Source organism: Kogia breviceps, chromosome 8 (genome assembly GCF_026419965.1).
Source record: "Kogia breviceps isolate mKogBre1 chromosome 8, mKogBre1 haplotype 1, whole genome shotgun sequence".
Lineage (NCBI taxonomy): Eukaryota > Metazoa > Chordata > Mammalia > Artiodactyla > Physeteridae > Kogia > Kogia breviceps.
In genome coordinates this window covers 94024156-94043432 of record NC_081317.1, presented here as the reverse complement: position 1 = coordinate 94043432, position 19277 = coordinate 94024156, and the positions used below count along the sequence as shown (strand labels likewise).

The following is a 19277-nucleotide window of genomic DNA, read 5'->3' as shown; positions in this document are numbered from 1 at the left end:
GGAAACGGCTGACTGTATCATTCAGCAGCCCATATAAAATCATCTGCCAGAGAAAGAGTGTTTAGAATTTTCAGCTTCAAAAAACTCCCACCTCCACCCCCATCAGAATGGCTAAAATTAAGACCAACAACATCAAATGTTGATGAGGATGTGGAACCAGGAGAACATGCATACATTATTGGTGAGTGTAATATGGTACACAGGCAGTTTGGAAAACAGTCTGGCCATTTATAAACTAAATACCACGTGGCCCAGCAATTCCACTCTCCCAAGAGAATTAAAAACAGACACTCAAATACTTGTACATGAATATTCACAGCAGTATTATCCACAACAGCCAAAAGGTGGAAACAGCCTAAATGTCCATCAATAGATAAAGAAATTGTGGTCAACAGAATATGATTCGATCACAAACACTGGTGAAATAAGATACATGAATATGGATGAACATCAAAGACATTAAGCTAAGTGAAAGCAGACTGACACAAAAGGTCGCAAACTATATGATTCCATTTATATAAAATGTCAGGACAGATCCATAGGTAGTTGCCAGGGGATGGGGAAAGGAGGAAAATGGGGAGCTTAATGGGTAGGGGTTTCATTTTGGGGTGATAAAAATATTTGGAACCAGACAGAGGTGATGGTTACACAACACTGTGGATGTAACTAAACACCACTAAATTGTACAGTGTAAAATAGTTAATTTTATGCTACATGAATTTCATCTCAATAAAAAACAAAAAGGAACTACTGACATACATCTACAGTGTAAGTAAATCACAAAAATCTTGTGTCGAGTGAAAGAAACCTTACACAAAGAAGCACCTACTAAGATTCCACTTACATGAAGTTCTAGAACAAGGAAAAACTAGTCTATGGCAGAAAAAAAATCAGAACCATGGTTGCCTGCAGGTAGCAGCAGGGAATGACTGGGATGGGAAGGGGCTGAGGAAAATTTCAAGGGTGCTGATGACGTTCTACATAGCCAGGAGTCTAGGTTACACAGTTATACATTTGCCAAAAGGCTTCAAATTGTGCACTTAAGATCTGTGCATGTCACTAAATGTGTATTTTACCTCCAAAGGAAAAGAAGAGCCATAAATAAATACTGAACTCTAGTAAATGATATGCATGCTGTTAACACTTGGGGGTAAAATACAGTGGTGTCTGCAAGCTACCTTAAATGCAGCAAAAATAAAAAACAACACATTGATGAATGGATAGATCGGGGTTAGCAAACTTTTCCTTAAAGGGCCAGAGAGTAAATATTTTAGGCTAATGAGCACATGCGTATTGCAATGCTCAACTGCCATTATAACTCAAAAGCAGCCACAGATAATACTTAAATGAACAAGTGTTGGCTGTGTTCTAATAAAACTTTACAGCAAACAGCCAGCAGGTCATAGTTTGCTGACCTCTGGAAAAGTTATGTGATTAAAAAAATTTAGGGAATGACTGTACAATCTAGATGGTGAGTACGTGGGTGGTAACTGCATGATTTTATTCAGCTTTTCCAGATGTTTGAAAATTTTCAAAAGAAAAAAAATGCTACCTCCCTCCCCTTAAGAGACAAATCATGTTTATCCTTTCTGGGATTAATGCCATAATAAAATCACCATCAGTTAGAGATGCAGATTGAGGTATTTATAAGTAAAATGACATGATGTCCACAAATTGCTTTAAAATGCTTCAGAAACCAAAAAAAGTAAGCTTCTTCACCATTTCCTTGGATACCTATTTTTCACTGTTAAAATAAATAAACTGCCTCAGAGGGAAACATATTTAAAAGACTACGGTGGCAAATGTGCATTATTTCTCTGCATGACATATTGCCAATTTTAACTATCCTGGCTCTAAGAGGTGCTTCAGAGGAGAGAATGACTGCATCACTACCGAGCCAACAATGCCACCCCCTGCGTGCCCATGGACAGGCAGGTAATTCATTTCAATCTGGTGAAGCTTTATAACCTGTACAGGGCACTTACATATCTTAAGATTTTTAGGTACACCAAGTCATCCCATCAAGTGGAAAACCCATAAACCCGTGTTGTTTTGTTTTCTTTTTAATGTTTATTTAGTTTTGGCTGCATCGGGTCTTAGTTGCGGCACATGGGATCTTTTGTTGCAGTGTGCATGGTTCTCTCTAGTCGTGGTGCGCGGGTTTTCTATTCTCTAGTTGTGGCATGGGGGCTCCAGGGTGCGTGGGCTCTGTAGTTTGTGACACATGGGCTCTCTAGCTGAGATGCTTGAGCTCAGGAGTTCTGGCATACGGGCTTAGCTGCCCTGTGGCATGTGGGAACCTAGTTCCCTGACCAGGGATTGAACCTGAATCCCTTGCATTGGAAAGTGGATTCTTTACCACTGGACCACCAGAGAAGTCCCCAAAACCCACCTTTTAATAAGACCTATTTCTTAAAATCATCATACTTAAATAACTTTAAAAATTTTGTAATAAAATACATATAACATAAAAACTACTATTTTAACCATTCTTCACTTCACAATTCAGTGGCATCAATTACGTTCACAACGTTGTTGCAAACATCACCACTACCCATATCCAAAACTTTTTCATGCCCCAAAATAAAAATCTATCCCCATTAAACAATAACTCCTCATTCCCCACTCCCCTCAACCCCTGGTAACCACTAATCTACTTTCTGTCTATGACAAAATTTCCTTCCTTTTTAAGGTATGTATATACCACCTTTTGTTTACCCATTCATCTGTTGATATACATTTGGGGTGTTTCCACCTTTGGGCTACTACGAATAATGCTGCTATGAACACTTGTGTACAAGTGTCTGAGTCTCTGTTTTTAATTCTTTTGGATACATTCAGAGGAGTGGAATTGCTGGGTCACATAACAACTCTCTATTTGGCATTCTGAAGAACCACAGGACTGTCTTCCAAAGTAAGTGCACCATTTAACACTTCCATCAGCAACGGTTCCAACTTCTCCAAATCCCCACAAACACTTGTTATTATTTTCCATGTTTCTGATTAGAGCTATCATAGTAGGTTTGAAGAACTGCCTAAGTGTGGTTTTAAGTTGCATTTCTCTAATGACTATTGACGTTGAGCATCTTTTCATGTGTTATGGACCGTACGTATACCTTCTCGTGGATAAATGTCTTTTCAAGAGCTTTGCCCATTTTTAAAATGAGTGTTACTGAATTGTAAGAGTTCTTATACATTTGGATATTAAATCCTTTTAAGATATGATTTTCAAATATTTTCTCCCATTCCATAAGTTGTCTTCTCATTTTCTTGATAATGTTGTTTGGTACACAAAAGTTTTTAATTTTGATGAAATCCAATTTATCTATTTTTGCTTTTGTTGCTTGTACTTTTGGTGTCCTGTCTAAAAATTCATCACCTAATCCAAGGTCATGAAGACTTACCTCTGTTTTCTTCTAAGAGTTTCAAGTTTTAGCTCTTATATTTAAGTGGTTGATCCATTTTGAGTTAATTTTTGTATATGGTGTGAGGTTGGGGGTCCAACTTCATTGTTAAGCATGTGGAAATCCAGTTCCCCCAGGACCATTTTTTAAGTGATTGTTCTTTGTCCTTTTTTTTTTTTTTTTTTTTTTTTTTTTGTGGTACGCAGGCCTCTCACCGTTGTGGCCTCTCCCGTTGCAGGGCACAGGCTCCGGACGCGCAGGCCCAGTGGCCATGGCTCACGGGCCCAGCCGCTCCGCGGCATGTGGGATCTTCCCAGACCAGGGTACGAACCCGTATCCCCTGCATCAGCAGGCAGATTCTCAACCACTGCACCACCAGGGAAGCCCTCTTTGTCCTTTTAATGAACTCAACAACCCTGTTAAAAATTCACTGGCCATAGATATGTGTGTTTATTTCTGGATTCTCAATTCTGTTCTATTGGTCTATATCTATCCTTATTCTAGCAGCACATTATTTTGATCATATATAAACAACTTTTGATTACAAGAGAAAACAGTCACAAAACAGTCTACTGAAAAAGACTTCAATCATTTGTCTGAAATGAAAAGACTCCTTTACCTGAGAACACCACTGGTTTGGAGGACTGCTTTGCATTCTGGGAGTGCTGCTTCTTTTCCAATGCGGTTAGCATTCCTCCCAAATCCAACTGTACTGGAATTTGGCTCTTCTTTCCACTACTTTTAAAATTATTCTAAAAAGTTCAAAATTCAGAAGTTTATAATACTATATTTTACAAATTGTGCTTTTCATTTTATGATAAAAAGTCATATAATTAATAAGATAAAACAGATACAGGGACTATAAAAATCTTAAAATTAAAAAAAAATTAAAATAATTAAAACCCCATTCAATTCCAAATTATCTGCCAATATTACCACCAAGGTTGTTTATTTCCTTCTCCTCCTTTCATAACACTGGTTTAATTAAGCCACTTACATGTCTGCATCTCCACTGTGAATAACAGCATACATCTACAGATAAGGAACCAAGACTTGTATAAAGTCCTTGGCTACGAAAGTTTATGTGTGGGGCTAGCTGGTTGGTACTACTGCCTCATTAACACCATTCGCTCTCCAATTGCCTAAGTGAGCCAACCAAGTGCCATGAAACCATGGAGGCATGACCAAAAATTTATACAAGTCCAAAACACACCCAGCAGGTGAGTATTATGTTTAGGTGCGAAGTCAGATACACTCTAAACAAATGTTATTTCTGAAATCATTCTGATTTGGGTTTTGAGACTGTATAAAGCTGTATGGACGTGTTGTCTCTTGCGCTTTAGCACCTCCACTCCTGCCCTCGGCCACTGTTCTCTTCCCTGATGCCAAATTCACGCTGGGTCAGGGCTCATGGCAATGGGTGAGTGCTAAGCACAGCACAGGTGGCTACAGAGACCTCTGCAGGGATGGAAGATGACCAAATTACAACATAGGAATGCAAAGATACATGGGTTTAGAATTTTACTTTTCACAAATGTGAAAATAATCACCCCACTTTGAAAGGCAAAATGACAATGAACATGCCCAAAGTATGCAAGTTCTCCATCTAGGTTATAAACTACAAGTTCATTCCTCAATCCACAGTGGGGCTGAGGCAAGAGGAGAATCATCTCTTCCTCTGATCCTGACTACCTGAGTGAAATGCTGGTGGCTCTCTTTTTTCCTTCTGTCCGACATTACTGTCTCACAAAGGGATTCTTCTGTTTCCTGAATAAACTAAGTCAATGTTTTTTCTTTAAATCTAAGTTAGACAGGCAGTTTGTGTCCCCCTCCTTTCTGATACAGCAATGGCAGTTACCAATAGTCTAATTTCAAAAGTGACACAGCAGTTTTAGCTTAAGAGCAACTTTATTTCAACATACTGGATGTGGTTCCCCAGTGAAGGAATGAATCAAACCAAAACCACCTGTCCCCGTACACAAAGAAGTCTGGAAAGCAGTTTTTCTCAAGAGTTTAGTTTAGCAAGAAAAGTTAAGCCAAAAGCAATTGTGGTTTCGATCTAAAAATTACCTGTGGCTGCTGTTTAGACTGAAATTTCGGTGACTCTACTCTGTCTCTTCTTTCAGATGCAACTGCCAGATTGGGAAACTCCTCGGCATCCTAAGTAAACCACACACCCTTTAGCTCTTCGCAAATCACAATTATCAAATAAGCCCAACTACAACCTTTTCCTTGCTCTTTTCTTTCCATAAAAATATCATTATAAAAGTGCTCAAAGGTGTTATAAAACAGTCAAAACAAAAACAAAAAACGAAAAACGAATGTAAGTGCTTCGGCTTTATTTCACTCTTAGAACAAAGTTAAGGACCGCAGTTTGAATCTCCCTGCTCCAGAGAGCGAGCAGGGGCCTCAAGGATGTGGGTTCACCAAGCAGTCTACGAACTGCCCCAAGCACCCTAGCACAAGAGTGTTCAAGTACCCATCCTTCAACTATGCTTTTCTTTAGGGAAACCATCAATGTGGATTCAGGAGATGTAAGCACCTTGTCACATGTGCTGATCCTAGACTAGAAAAAAGAAACAAAGGAACAGGTCTCCAAACAATGTTTAAATCATTTTAAAATGTCTTATGTGCTTCTGTCAACGTTTTAGGGACCCTGGAGAAATGATGTGAAAAATGTGGACAGAAATAATGAGTTATTTGTTGGCCCAAACAATGCTCTACTGCAGTCATAGGTTTTCAAACATGCAACCCCATTACTCTCAAGGGAATGTTCAAAAAGCCCCAGGAGCCCCTTGAGTTCGTGGGAACACCTCGGGCTTGACCCTAAGCTGGCTGCCTAGGAGCACTGCTGAGAGACCCTTCTGCCAGCACCAGGAGCCACGCTGTTGAGGCTGGTACTGCAGACCCATGAGAAACATAATCAGGATCCAGGACGGCTCCTTGGAGAACAGGGACATTCTTGGAGTATCACTGGACAACAATTTAAAGAGCACTTTCGGAAGTTCATGATATTCTCTTCTTGACCAGGGTCCACGACAGATCTACAGTATTCTAAGTTTCTCTCAATAGTGGAGCACATTATACCAAAACATCTGGATAGAAAAGGAGGCCCTGCAGAAGCCAGCATGCCAAAGCAAAGAAAAAAACAGGCCAGAAGATACTGAGGGGTACATATTAGTAGTAGGGCATACACACCATTAAATTTCAATACAAGTAGTTTTGTCTCTAGGCCATTCATTCGTTTAATGAGAGCCTGCTATGAGATGGGCACTGTGCTGGGGACACCAAAATGAAGAACTGAAGAAAATGGGTGATAACTATTTTCTTTAGCACTACAATTATTAAAGAAAATGTTGGAGAATTTTCACTTCAGCAACCAGTATGAACCCATATTTCTATTAAGGAAGACCCATTTACTATATCAAACAAGGTGAGTAATAAATGTAAATATACTTCAATCCTTGGTGGCTCTTGAACTGTCAGGACTTCATATTTTGATTTAGACTTTTCTTTCTTTTTCTTATTCTTCCTTGAGGCTTCATTTTGCTCAGGATGGTCACCTTGTGATGCTCTGGACTAGAACATAAGAAAAGCAAAAATCATGGGTTTTTAGGACCATTTTTAAAGTCTTTATTGAATTTGTTACAATATTGCTTCTGTTTTATGGGTTTTTTTGGTTTTTTGGCCGCAAGACATGTGGAATCTTAGCTACCCAACCAGGGATCGAATCTTCACCCCCTGCACTGGAAGGCGAAGTCTTAAATCACTGGACCTCCAGAGAAGTCCCCCCATTTCTGTTTTTTTTTAAAAAAAAACTTAAACATCTTTATTTATTTATGTTTTCAGGAGCCCTGAGGTAGAAAGGACAGCAGGTTGTTAATGGAGGCTCCTAGAAGGGTGGGAACCAAAGGGCTATGGGAAAAGGACCTTTTCCAAAATTAGATCCTTGTAATATTACAGGTGCTATTTCAGTAATAAAAATTCACAATACAGAAAGTTTTAGAGGGAAAAAAAAAAAACATTATGACCACAATGCAAAGCCATCTGGGTCATAAGATTATAGGAGATCCTCATTTTCTCATCTTCATTTTGGGACTTCTCGAAAACAAACTTTTCTTACACCTCTAATTAAAAAATAATTTTTAAAAAGATGCTGGGAAAATAAAATCTGTTAACTCTTAAGAGTGTTAAAAGTTCATTCAGATGGTGACTTGGTGGCCTGCTGTGCAGCCTGGTCCCCGACGCCTGCGGGGCCTTGGAGCTGGCCAGTCTCCATGTGTACTTGGAGGGGCCTCACCACCATCTCCTGTGTTTCACAAGTATGTGCATAAAGCTGTAGGGAACAGGCACACAGGTCTGACTTCACCATTAATTGTTACCAGCACAGATTCCTCAATCAACCAAGCATAAACACAGAGCTCCTGTTTGTGTGGGATGGTCTAAGACACTTTGGATATCAAAAAGTATCCAAACACTCAAAAAGATAGGAAACCAGCACTAAACAAATATGACCATATTTCAACTTAAAATAATGTATCAGTACACAGCGAAAATCAAAACCAAAATCTAGCCCAGTAAAAAAGGCTCTTCAAGAAAGAAATCTAGGGATTGAAAAATAACAACTTAAAATTATTTGAATTGAAAGGAAAAATTGGATTCTGAAATGCTATCTTATAGTAAATAAGCTGCAATTAACCAAGAATCAATTAACATACATGAGGATCGCAAAATGTGGCACACAATTATCTTGCTACCAGTACCTGCTAGGTAAAAGCGATGTAAAATCAACAGACAAAAGACTGCAGTATTTTATATACCAGAGCATAAGCTACTGCCAGCATCTTTCTTGTAAAGAATTCAAAATGGTCCACAGATATTTTAAGACCATTGGTCTAAAATGCACATCCTTACTTGTGTATAAAAGCTACCACTTGTGTCCCTAGACTGCATTCAATTCAAGTACTGAATACAACCAACTCAGATTAGTGCCTACAGTACCGAATGAAACACTTTCAGTTAGGATTTGAGAAAAAAAGACAGACAATCCAGTGGTACAGAAAAGCAACATAATCAAAGTGTGACACGTACCTTTTTAGTAGGATGGACAACATATTTCTCTTTGTACGAAGGCTCCGAAGATAAAACTTCAGAAGATGACATACTACCATTTTTAGGATCTGCTGATGAAGCAACCATCTTTAGGTTTATCATGGAAGTAACATTTTTAGGGGCTGGTGACAGTTCTGTAGATAATGTCTGCCGAACAACATAACCCATTGGTGTCCAAGATAATTCTGCTCAAAGATAACCAAAATTGTTGAACAATCCCAACAGTAAAAAAGAAATTCCTTAGAAATTCCAAGCATGCATTGCATGAAGTACTCAAGAGCATAGTTAAATTAAGGTGTTGTTAAGAACATTCTCTTGGAAACTACAGTATCCACTAAATTTGTTTTTCTTCTTGGAGCATGCATGCTGAATTAACTTGTAAGGGGAACTGACTTCCCTAGGAACTGTTCTTCTAACTTGGAGGTGCAGGTGGTAACAAAAAAGTTTCCATTAAAAAACAATAATCCACAAATACATCCACGTGGCAAACACACAGAAATAATGAGCTAAAGATCAAACTGTGGCCCTACTAACCTTGATGTGTACCTTTAACATCAGAAATCAAAGAACACTAAACTTCAGCTACCGCAATACCTGGTAATTTATTTCTTTCTAGAACATAGGCACAAGTATGACAACACTACTCCGTAGGTGCCCATGAAACTCTATATACAGACAAAACAAAAGGACATCCATCAGGACACGGGCAGGTCATGTCAGCAGCCTATGGCTACCCCACAGTGGGGAGACAGGCTGTTCTTGTCACCACAGAGCTATGCATCTTCACAGCAGTTGCTAAAGTGAAGGTCTTTTATTGAACCACGTTATGTACCAAACATGCTAATGCAACAGAAAACACGCCTGTGAATAAATCTAGAATAATTTTGTAAAAAGGTCTTCTGTTAGGACAAGCTACTCACAAAAACTTCAAAAGCAGAATCTACTGAACTCTCTCTGAATATCTCACTTCTGGGCCAGGTCAGGACAGACCAGCAGTTCTCAAAGTTCTGAGACTCCTAGGACCCTTTCAGGGGTCCACGGTCAAAACTGTTTTCCTGATAACAGGAATGTGCCACCTGCCTTCCCCACTCTCACTCTCCCATGAGCGTAGTACAGTGGGGTTTTCCAGAGGCTGTATGACAGAGAACAGTGAAACGGGTGAACGCCGAAGCAGATCTCCTGAGCCAGACGTTAAAGAGCTGCTAAAACGTAAAGGCGGCTCTCTTCTCCTGACTAGTTTTTTAACTTTGGAAAATAGTTATTTTTTTTAATTAAAATGTGCTATGTTAACCTGTAATGGGTTTATTGTTACTTTTAAAGTGAATTACTAAGTATTCTGTATTTCTCAGTTTTAATTTCAGATATTTCAAATACTGAGTTTGTATTTCTCAGTTTTAATTTCAGATATTACAAATATTGACAGTTATCCAAATAAACAGAAATTCTTTGGGGTTCTTTTAAAGTGTATTAAGGAGATCCTGAGACCAAAAACTATGAGAACCACTGATACAGGTAATGCTTAAGAAGGTAATCATTTGAGTTCATAAAATGTCTCACTTAACCAGACAAACATTTCGTTTAGAATTCTTTACTTGTATGTAGTTTACACTCCTTGTGCATGGATGTGGAATCTCGTTTGCTTACTTCAGTCTTCTAACAATGATGCCAGTTTATCAACCCATCAGCTGCCTTAAAGAAGGCTAAACAAAAACATTTCAGTTGCACTAGACTGAAAATGAACTAAAAAAACAGACAACAATAATAGACAATTTTTATATTTTAAAATAATATTTGGTAGCCACTCTCACCTCTCATACATGAAGAGGGACTGGTAGCAGCATTATCAGTTACAGATTCTGTCCGATTATTATTCTTCACCACTATTTCACCCTAAAAAACAAACCAGTTCTTTTCTTACTATTTCAAAATAAAAGTAATCATTATTTTTGAAATATATAGCTTCCTTCACCATTCTTAAAACCTGCAAAACATATGCTAATTAAAAATTCCAAACACATAAGTATATAATATGAAAAGTTAAATTACTTTCTTCTGCCAAATCTCACTCCCTAGAGGAAAAACCACCCACCGTCTACAGCTTAGCTAGCATCCTTCTATTTCTTTGCTTAGGAGATAAACATTTGTATATCATTTTAAATGGATCTCCATAATGGGATCACACCACACGCAATATCATGTAACTTAGGGAAAAAAAAACCAACAATTTCCAAGTCAGCACAGATGTACCTACACGATTCTTAGAGCCGAAGTGCCCACTGTGAATGCAAAAGCTGTTGTTCACCACACCCCCACACCAAGGCTCAAAAAAATCCCTGAACATGCCCACAAAAACAAATACAGGCCTTCTAATACGTACTCCCTTTCACAGACAGGAAGCGGCCACATGCATGGAACAAGAGGCACCGAACGACACTTGAGGACAAGTGAGTACATTAAGAGAGACCTCAAAATGACCAGCAGCCAAGGTGAAAGGAAACTGATAAATTCACACTGAATGGATTTAAAATAAATTCTGAAGTGTATATGTTTCATAAACTTATCCATTTTACCATTTCATTACATCTAAGCCTAGTTAAAAAAAAAAAAAAAAATTGTTCAGTGGCCAAAATAGCTGATTGCTGAATATGCCTTGTGCCACTTCTCTGCCTGGATAGTAGAAGCCTGGCTACCTCCAAGAGCTGCTTCAGAACAATGGAAAGAACATGTTCCTTAACTAGGACAGAAAGCCCCCATTTTCATTACAAATAGAAATGAAGCAAAATCCTCCATGTGGCATCCGCTGATTCCTGGCCCCGTGGTAGAGCTCACTATGGGCCTGGAAATACCTACTTCACCCTGGGCCTTCCTGCCCCAGGGCCTCCCCAGAGGACCCACAACTTCCCTACAGACATCAGGCAGGGCTTCCTGGGTGGGTAGGTGCCAATTGCTAACCTGCAAATTCCAAATTACTGCCTGACAGATGCACACCATACAAATCTTGCAGGAGGTGCCGCCTAGAGCACCCACTCCATCCCAGGAGTGCGGAGCTGTCTGCTTCAATCCGCTGCAGGACTGAGGCCCAACCTCTGAACAGAATCTCAATAATTTCATTTCGCTACTACCAAATGGATGCAAAACAAGGGTGACTGAGGAAGTGAATTTTTATTTTCAATGAAGCATTTCTGGAAACTCCAAAGGCATGGGGAGGTTGGGAGTCTGGCAAAGAGAAAGATGCCATTCTCCCTTCTATTAGCACCTTTCTCGGCTTCCAAAACACTGGGCTAGTCCTGGAGGAGGTGATGTGGCGTCAGCACGGCTCTGTGGAAGTGACTGCACACTGAGAAACAAATTCTCTTCCGGCCCCATCCTATAGGCTGCTGTGTTCTCTATGGGACTCCAGATAGACAAAGTATGTAAAGGCAATTATGTTAACTAAAAAAAAAATAAATTCATCAAAGGAGAAAATAAAATAACATAAATGATTAAAATACAGCCTGTTCTTTGAGTAAACATAACTTTTATGCTCACCAAGGCCAATGAAGCACTAGAAATGGCTTACCTATTCAAGAATGGTTAAGTAAATTATATGTGTCAATACCAAAGATTCAACGCAACAGTTATATTTTCAAAAAATATTTAATGACATGGAAAAACTACCAGAAGTTTTGAAAAATTCCAACACAAGCTTGTATCATACATGTGTATCCTAAATCGAGGGGAATGTCCCTCAATTCCCACAATGTACCATTAAAAAAAGAGTAAGTGTCAAACATGGTTTTCTCTTGGTTGTACAGCTTCAGACAATTTTTTTTTTTCTGAATATTTTTCTCATGTTGAAAGATGTTACTAATACCATCAGGAAAAAAAGGTTTCTTTTAGAGGGAAAATGGGAAAAAAAAAAAAAAAAAAAATCCTCCACACATAATTCAAGAGTATGAATATATAAAGCAATGAGTATGTACACCTCTCCACATAGCATGATATGCTTTACTTCTTGTCCACTTATGTAGTACTCATATGTAACAAGTGACCATGACATAAAGTGTCAGTCATGCTTCCACTCACCCTGGACCCGCTGCACTCTGTCCTACTTTTGTACAGCGCTCACAGGCTTAGAATTATCCACTGACCACCCACGATGAAAGCATGGAGCCCCTCGACTACTCAGCTATTCCACACTCCCAGCCAGGGCCCAGAAAGCAGTCACAAAGCTGCCTAATGAAACTGTGATTCTTCTATATCAGTCAATTGGCCTTACTTATCACCACTGTGTAAAAGGAAAACACCAAGGTGTAATAGTCTAAGGGTCAACATGTGGGGAATAATTTATTTTCTGCACATTATAAGCCACTACCACCAAGTCTTCAGAGGCTTTAGTATCCAGGCACCCAAGAGAAGTGCTAGGACAGGAAATGGAAATCCTTTCTCCATTCAAGAGGTAAATGAACTGGTGAGCTCTGTTTTCTTCATTGTTTCTTCTTTCTCCTTACCTCCATACTGCGATGGGCCCCAATTTGTCACAAGCCATTTTAGGGACTACTAACCCAAGAAAGTTTTTTCCCAGAAGTCTCAAAATCAATCTGTTTGAGAGGAAAATGTGTCAATTTGATGGAGTAAAACTTTGAGATCAAATGGTGAATACAGTGCAATTTAAAATTATTAGGCACTGAATGCACTTATTGCAAATGACATTTTCCATATCATTGACAAGACAGAGGTGCAGATAAAAAGCCTGGAAAAATCAGAAATTACACTATGCAGTTTTAACATTACTATTTGATTTTAAAAATCTTTTTCCCTGTATTGTAAAAAGTGCTACCAGAATGCAATGGTAGAAACAACATTTTCACAATGGGCTGTGGAGCAGGAACCCATGCTACAATCTTCTCCTCCTGAGACACTGCAATGCTTTCTAGCCACCAGATATGAAGACACTTGCTAAGTGATTCTCTGGAAAGAACAGCCACACCAGGTGTTACAGCCTGACTATAAACAGTTCGAACAACAGAGAAAGTCACCTAAGCGAACTGAGAGGCCCCTCCCGCACCAAGATGTGAAGTGTAGTATTTGAAGTGATGTCCTTGCATCACTATCCATCACTGAGGAGAAAGGAAGAAAGAAGGGAACAAAAAGAGCAGGAGGCTGCACTCACCTCTGCTAACACTGCAGCAGGTTTCCCCACTTCTCTTAGAAGAGAAACATCAGTAGAGGCAGAGCGTAAAGGCCCCCACTTGAGCTGCTTTTGTATCTCTGGTATCTCACTGTTCTCTCGACCCTGCAGTTCAGGAAAATCCAACCTGGTAAATTCAAACTCAGGTTTGGAGGCAGATCCACTTTTTTCAATGATTCTGGATTTCCTGTCTGTTCGTTTATAATAACCATCTGTATTTACAGAATTAAAAGTAGGGGTAAAAATTTAGATGTTGTCTAATGACCTGTACTCACACTTAAATTGCAGAGTAGAAAGTCTATTGCTATATTGATGCAACAACACGTTATTGTCCAAACAGCCTAATTTTTTGTAGTGTTGTTAACCTTTTCTGTAACAGTGGGAAACATAAATGACCATTGGGGCCACCAAGCAGAAAAACGAAAACACACTGCACATTTTAGGAGTAATTCTAAAGTGGACGAAATAGCTACCTTAACCTGACTGTGCAGCTGGGCATTTCAATTATTCTTAATACACACTTTAGAGATTTGTGAGATTAAGGGGACTCTTACAAATTTTCTTTAAATAATAAAATTTCTATGTTTTACTTTTTAGAAGAAACTGGAGAGAAACAAGTAAAATTAAACTTATAACCTCTTTCCCATCTTTCTCCTTCAAATGCAAATGAATGATGCTACAGGTTACAATGCCATAAAGCCCCAGCATTCTTAAAATTATTAAATTGTAAGGCTATAGTTATTAAAGTTAACTGTTCAAATTTTCTTTCACACATTACCATGTACCAGATGGTTTATGAGTGAAATCAACACCAAGAAAAAAAGTTACATATCAAGTAACAATAAATTACACATGTAAATAAAATGACAGACCATTACCAGTAAGTACACTATTACAAAGGTTTTAAGTTATTATATAAACAGATGATGGCTGTGATCAACGTGCAATAGTACATAATTTACAGGAAAAAAAACAAGACATCACGTATAATCACTAACTTTCAGCCAGAGACTGGAACAGCAGTTTTCAAGACCAGAGCAGACATGTCCTCTGAATGACTGTCCTGCCCCAGGTTTGGTACTGTTTAGGATGGGATTTAAACCATAGTCAACTCTCCCACGTATTAAAAAGTGTCCCAACAGAATACCAGAGAAGCTATTTCAGGGATGAACATGATCAAATATAGTACAAGGGATGTGACTGTAATTCACTTTTATTTAACAACTGTTTTGAGGCAAGTGATTATCACCTACTTGCTATGTGACTTTACACAAGTTCTTGCATAAAACAAGGTAATAACATGTTAAGGACATGTCATAGAGCCCACACAAACAAGTCCCCTCCCCGGGAGGAAAGGCCCCCAGGATCCCACAGGAATCCTGATGGCCTCAGTTTTTCATGATGAGTAAGCCCACAAAAATAGTTCAAAGAACAGAGACATTTCTGGGGGTAGACAGGGTAGGAAGACATAACATACAGAGCATGTTATTTTTACCTGATTTCAAACTATTCTCAGCATGAATGGACATACGAGGTGAACTTTTAACTGATTTTAAATCAGATGATATAGGTCCATCAGCCTTCTTAGTGTCAAACTTCTGCTCATCACAGGTTTTCTTCTGCAGGAAACATTAAAAAGTAAACATAATTGAAAAGTAACATATTAAAAAGTAACATAAATTCACTATAAAAAAGGCTCAAATTTGCAAATTCATAAGTACAACTCAACCATTTTTTAGAAAGGTTGGACCATATCAAATCTTAAATATCTCAAAATTTAAATACCTTAAATAACATGCAAGAACTTACCAGTTCTTTATGTTTTAAATGTTAAAGTGACCAACAAAACCAAAACATTTACAGACCTTAAACAGAGCTTTTGTGTCTTGCGGGGGAGGGCACATGTGCTCGTTTCGTGGCTTCATGGTTTGAAAACCTCCGAAACAACTGGGTTGGTTGTAATCATACTGGGAGCCAGGCACTGGGCAAACATTTTGTGACGACTCCAGGGTGTAAGGGGAATAGGCATACGGATGAAGAGCGATCTCAGGAGATAAATACTGAGGTGGAAAAGTTGAAGCTCCAAAAGCCATATCTTCAGCATAGAGTTTCTGTCTAAATAAAAAGGGTAAATTTTAGTTGCAGATTTCATAACGCAAACCAAGGAGCTTAATATTTTATAATAAACAAATTCAAACTTTTTACTATTTTTAAGGTCATTTATTCTAGCAACACCTCAAATTAAAAACCAAATAAAACCTCTGAGCACTTCTTTCTTAACTTGCAAAGAAAGATGCTGACCTAGTTCTGTCTTTTTCATTACTTATCTGGAACCTCCATGAAAGGACCCTATTATAAGGAACATTAGAAAAGCCCAAGGATGCTCCAGCAGCTTTCCACTCTCATGCTGTCAAATATTTGGAAAAGCCTCTCTCAGCAACCCTGGCCAAAAGAGCCATGCAGACCATTCTCTCAGTAGAGGGAGTTTTTTACTGACCATCCAACCTCTACCCCGACAACCTGCAGGGCCTGCCTCCTGAGGCCCCAGGTGCCTGCAGACAGCCTGCCCAGCCCCTTCCCTGCTCCAAGCCCACTGCCACATCCTGTGCTCTACTGACTCCTGGGATTGGAGTTGCAATGGGGACACTATGCACAAGGTGGTCCAGGAACTACACACGCTGCTAACAAGATGGAACCATCTGTGAACACTGCTACTGCCTCAACTTTCTCAAGCTGCTAGGCTAAACCGAAATATAATTTAATTGATTTTTTTAAGCAAATTTGGTATACAGCCAGAGGTTTCAACCATTTTGCAATGAAAGTTGATACAAAGACAAAATGCTAAGCAGCTGAGTTAAATACAAATACTATCTTCTCATTCCCACAAATAAGCTCCAGCAGATATTTCTGTGACTTTCCAGAACTCCAAATTATCTTGTAGCAAATCAATGAAATCCCGAAGTGTACTGGTCCACTGAAAGGCAGGAAGAGCCAAAGCTAATGATGAGACATCCCATATGATCTTCCAGCTGTTCAACTGTCAGGAGATGTGGGCATAGGCACCACTTACTCGAAGTCGTATTTCTACTCTGCTGCAAGTTAAGATTCTGCACTGAAGAAGGAAAGGAGTCACTATCTACAAGCTAGACCTGTAACACACTGATGAGAATGTTCACTGCTTTCACTTCCATGCAGCACTGAACTGCCTAGAATCACTGTCTATTAATTCATGACATTTTATAATAAGTTTAAATCTTATAAGATCTTTTTCTTGTAAGCAATCGATTCTAGTAATGAAATATTCCTGATTAAAACCCCAACGAACCCTTTTACTGACCTTTTTCTGCCCCACAGAACACCTGGCCTAGTGCTGCTCTTTGCTGAGAAGAGAAAGATTCAAAGCTTCATCCTGCTCCCCAGATGCTAACCCTAGATGTGAATCTGTTTTATTTTGTTTGATGCTCAGAAAATCTAATGGAGGGCAGATGAAGGTGAAGAACCTGTTCTCCACAAAAGATAGGCAAAGAAGATGGGCTGATAGCAAAAAAAAAAAAAAAAAAAAAAGTTAAAACAACTATCCCAAGTCCAAAAAATGGATAAATGAACAAACCAATTAAATTCAGGTAAAGAAGGAAAGGGAGGTGGGAGGAGGCAGGATCCGGTTTTGAAGGCTGTTGTCACCCAGAAAATTTTTCTCCTGTGAATTAGGAGACCTCGGTTTGGGTCACAATCTGGTTTCCCCCTTTGGACAAGTCACTTGGGTTTCTATCCCCTCACTGATCCTTCTTCCTCTGGAAAGTTGATATTTTTCCTTCCCATCCCAGGTAAATATAGTTACATGCAGAGAGCAAAATACAACACAAAACTTCAAAGAGATAACCCACAGCATCTGCGGTTGGGGCTTCAAATGGCTTGTCTCTAAAGTTCCAGTTGCCATGAATCAGCCAGACGGCCCTTAACCACAGTAACACACTTCCTCTATGACCCATCATCTCATCTGCCCCCCTCCTTTTGCTATTAGCAGCCCCTAACCTCCCCTGCTAATCTCTCATCTCCACTTCCCCTTACTCCATCACTACCAACGACCACCAAGTTTCCCAGGACCCTCCTTCCTGCCAAGCTCAGTAGCCTCTACTGCATGGTGTCTACTTCTATCACATCACTTGAAAAGCTCCACTAGCCTGCACTTGGCACCCTCTGCCCTCTCCTTGCCTCACCCATTTTCCAAAGTTTCCTCCATGGTGTGGCCTCCCCTACACTCTCCCTATCTCATCTGGCAGACTCACTCTGAGTCAGAATTTCTCCTCGTTCTGCTCAGGACTTCACTTACATACTTCAATACCAACACTTTCACCACCTCCAGGCCTCTATCTCCAACTTACAGGTCATTTCCACTTAATAGTTAGTTCACTTTTCCCCCATCTGGCACATACAGCTCCAAAACATTACAACTGGTCCCCAAACCAGCTCCACTGCCAACTTATGCTCTCACGAATAGTCCCAAATCTTTCCATGTATTCAACTGGAAACTGCTATAGCGTCTTCTCCACCAAAACCCATATGGACAACCACTGAACCCTTTTCTCTTGCAGCAGGTATCCAGGTATTTTCTTCTCTATTTCCAGTGCCTAGAATCTAATCAAAACCTTCAAGTCCCTGTCCCTTAAGTTGAGCCAGAAACCAGGAGTGATTATCATAACCCCAACCAAAACACCCCCAAGAGCTCTCTATTTCCTACCCAACAAACCTAACTTTTCAGCTGTACCATGTAGGCCAATAGACTAGTGGCTTCCCCCAACAAATGGGGCCTTACTCCTCTACTGTCTCCCAAACATATCTTGCATCTGGTCCCCTCTAACCAGGCCAGGACCTATCAGGAATCCAGTCACTCCTCCACCCACCCACCTGACATGAGTCACACTCTGTGGAGAACTGCTAATTCTCATAGATAAGAGGTTTAACTTAAAAGCATCCATTGGCACTGTGATTTTTACAGTATACTACAAGATACTGAAAAAGCTCAACTTTACGACAGCAACAGCGGCTTTGGGGAATACAATGAACTCAGGTCAGAAGAACTGAATGCTAATTCTGGTCCTGGTGCTACGTCTCTGAGGAACTTTGGACAAGCATTTCTAGTCTCAGTTTCTCCTGTGTAAAGTAACACCACACCTCCCTGCCAACATCATGGATTGTGGCAAGCATGAAAGAAATGAACATATTCAGTAATTCCCAAACAAAACACACATGTCCTCATGCATGTGTTACACAGGACTTGTCACAAAGCAGGTACTATGACAATCTAAAAAGCCATTGTCCAGGGATGATGACTGGAAACAGAGAACTTACTTTGTTTGCATAAACTCTATTTGTTCTTTACACCAGTAAATACTCACTACTTCCCAAACATGGCCAATTCTATATACCAGAATACTTCTATTGATATTTGTCTTGTCTATAACATAAACCTGGAGGAGATTGGTAGTTTGTGTTCTTCCATCTCCACCAGTTCAAATCTATATATAAGACAAAAACAGGAGCATAGCTCATGAGACAGTCTTTCCCCGCTTAGGAACTAGTGCTTCTCCATA

The 19277-nt window shown here is 39.5% G+C and overlaps 1 protein-coding gene across 12 annotated transcripts in view; it reads right to left on the bottom strand.

Annotated features, from left to right (window-relative positions):
- SECISBP2 (SECIS binding protein 2) overlaps positions 1–19277 on the bottom strand; it is a 40389-nt gene that overhangs the window by 17870 nt on the left and 3242 nt on the right. For 3 of the 12 annotated variants that reach the window (XM_059071007.2, XM_067039794.1, XM_067039795.1), the window contains exons 3-10: positions 15552–15801; positions 15182–15305; positions 13669–13898; positions 10325–10406; positions 8496–8701; positions 6861–6983; positions 5475–5564; positions 4024–4156 (exon numbers count right to left, since the gene is read on the bottom strand). In XM_059071007.2, coding sequence (XP_058926990.1) covers positions 4024–4156; positions 5475–5564; positions 6861–6983; positions 8496–8701; positions 10325–10406; positions 13669–13898; positions 15182–15305; positions 15552–15801 — 1238 coding nt within the window. The remainder of the gene's footprint in view (positions 1–4023; positions 4157–5474; positions 5565–6860; positions 6984–8495; positions 8702–10324; positions 10407–13668; positions 13899–15181; positions 15306–15551; positions 15802–19277) is intronic. The other 9 variants (XM_067039788.1, XM_067039798.1, XM_067039796.1 and 6 more) reach the window with 5 other exon arrangements.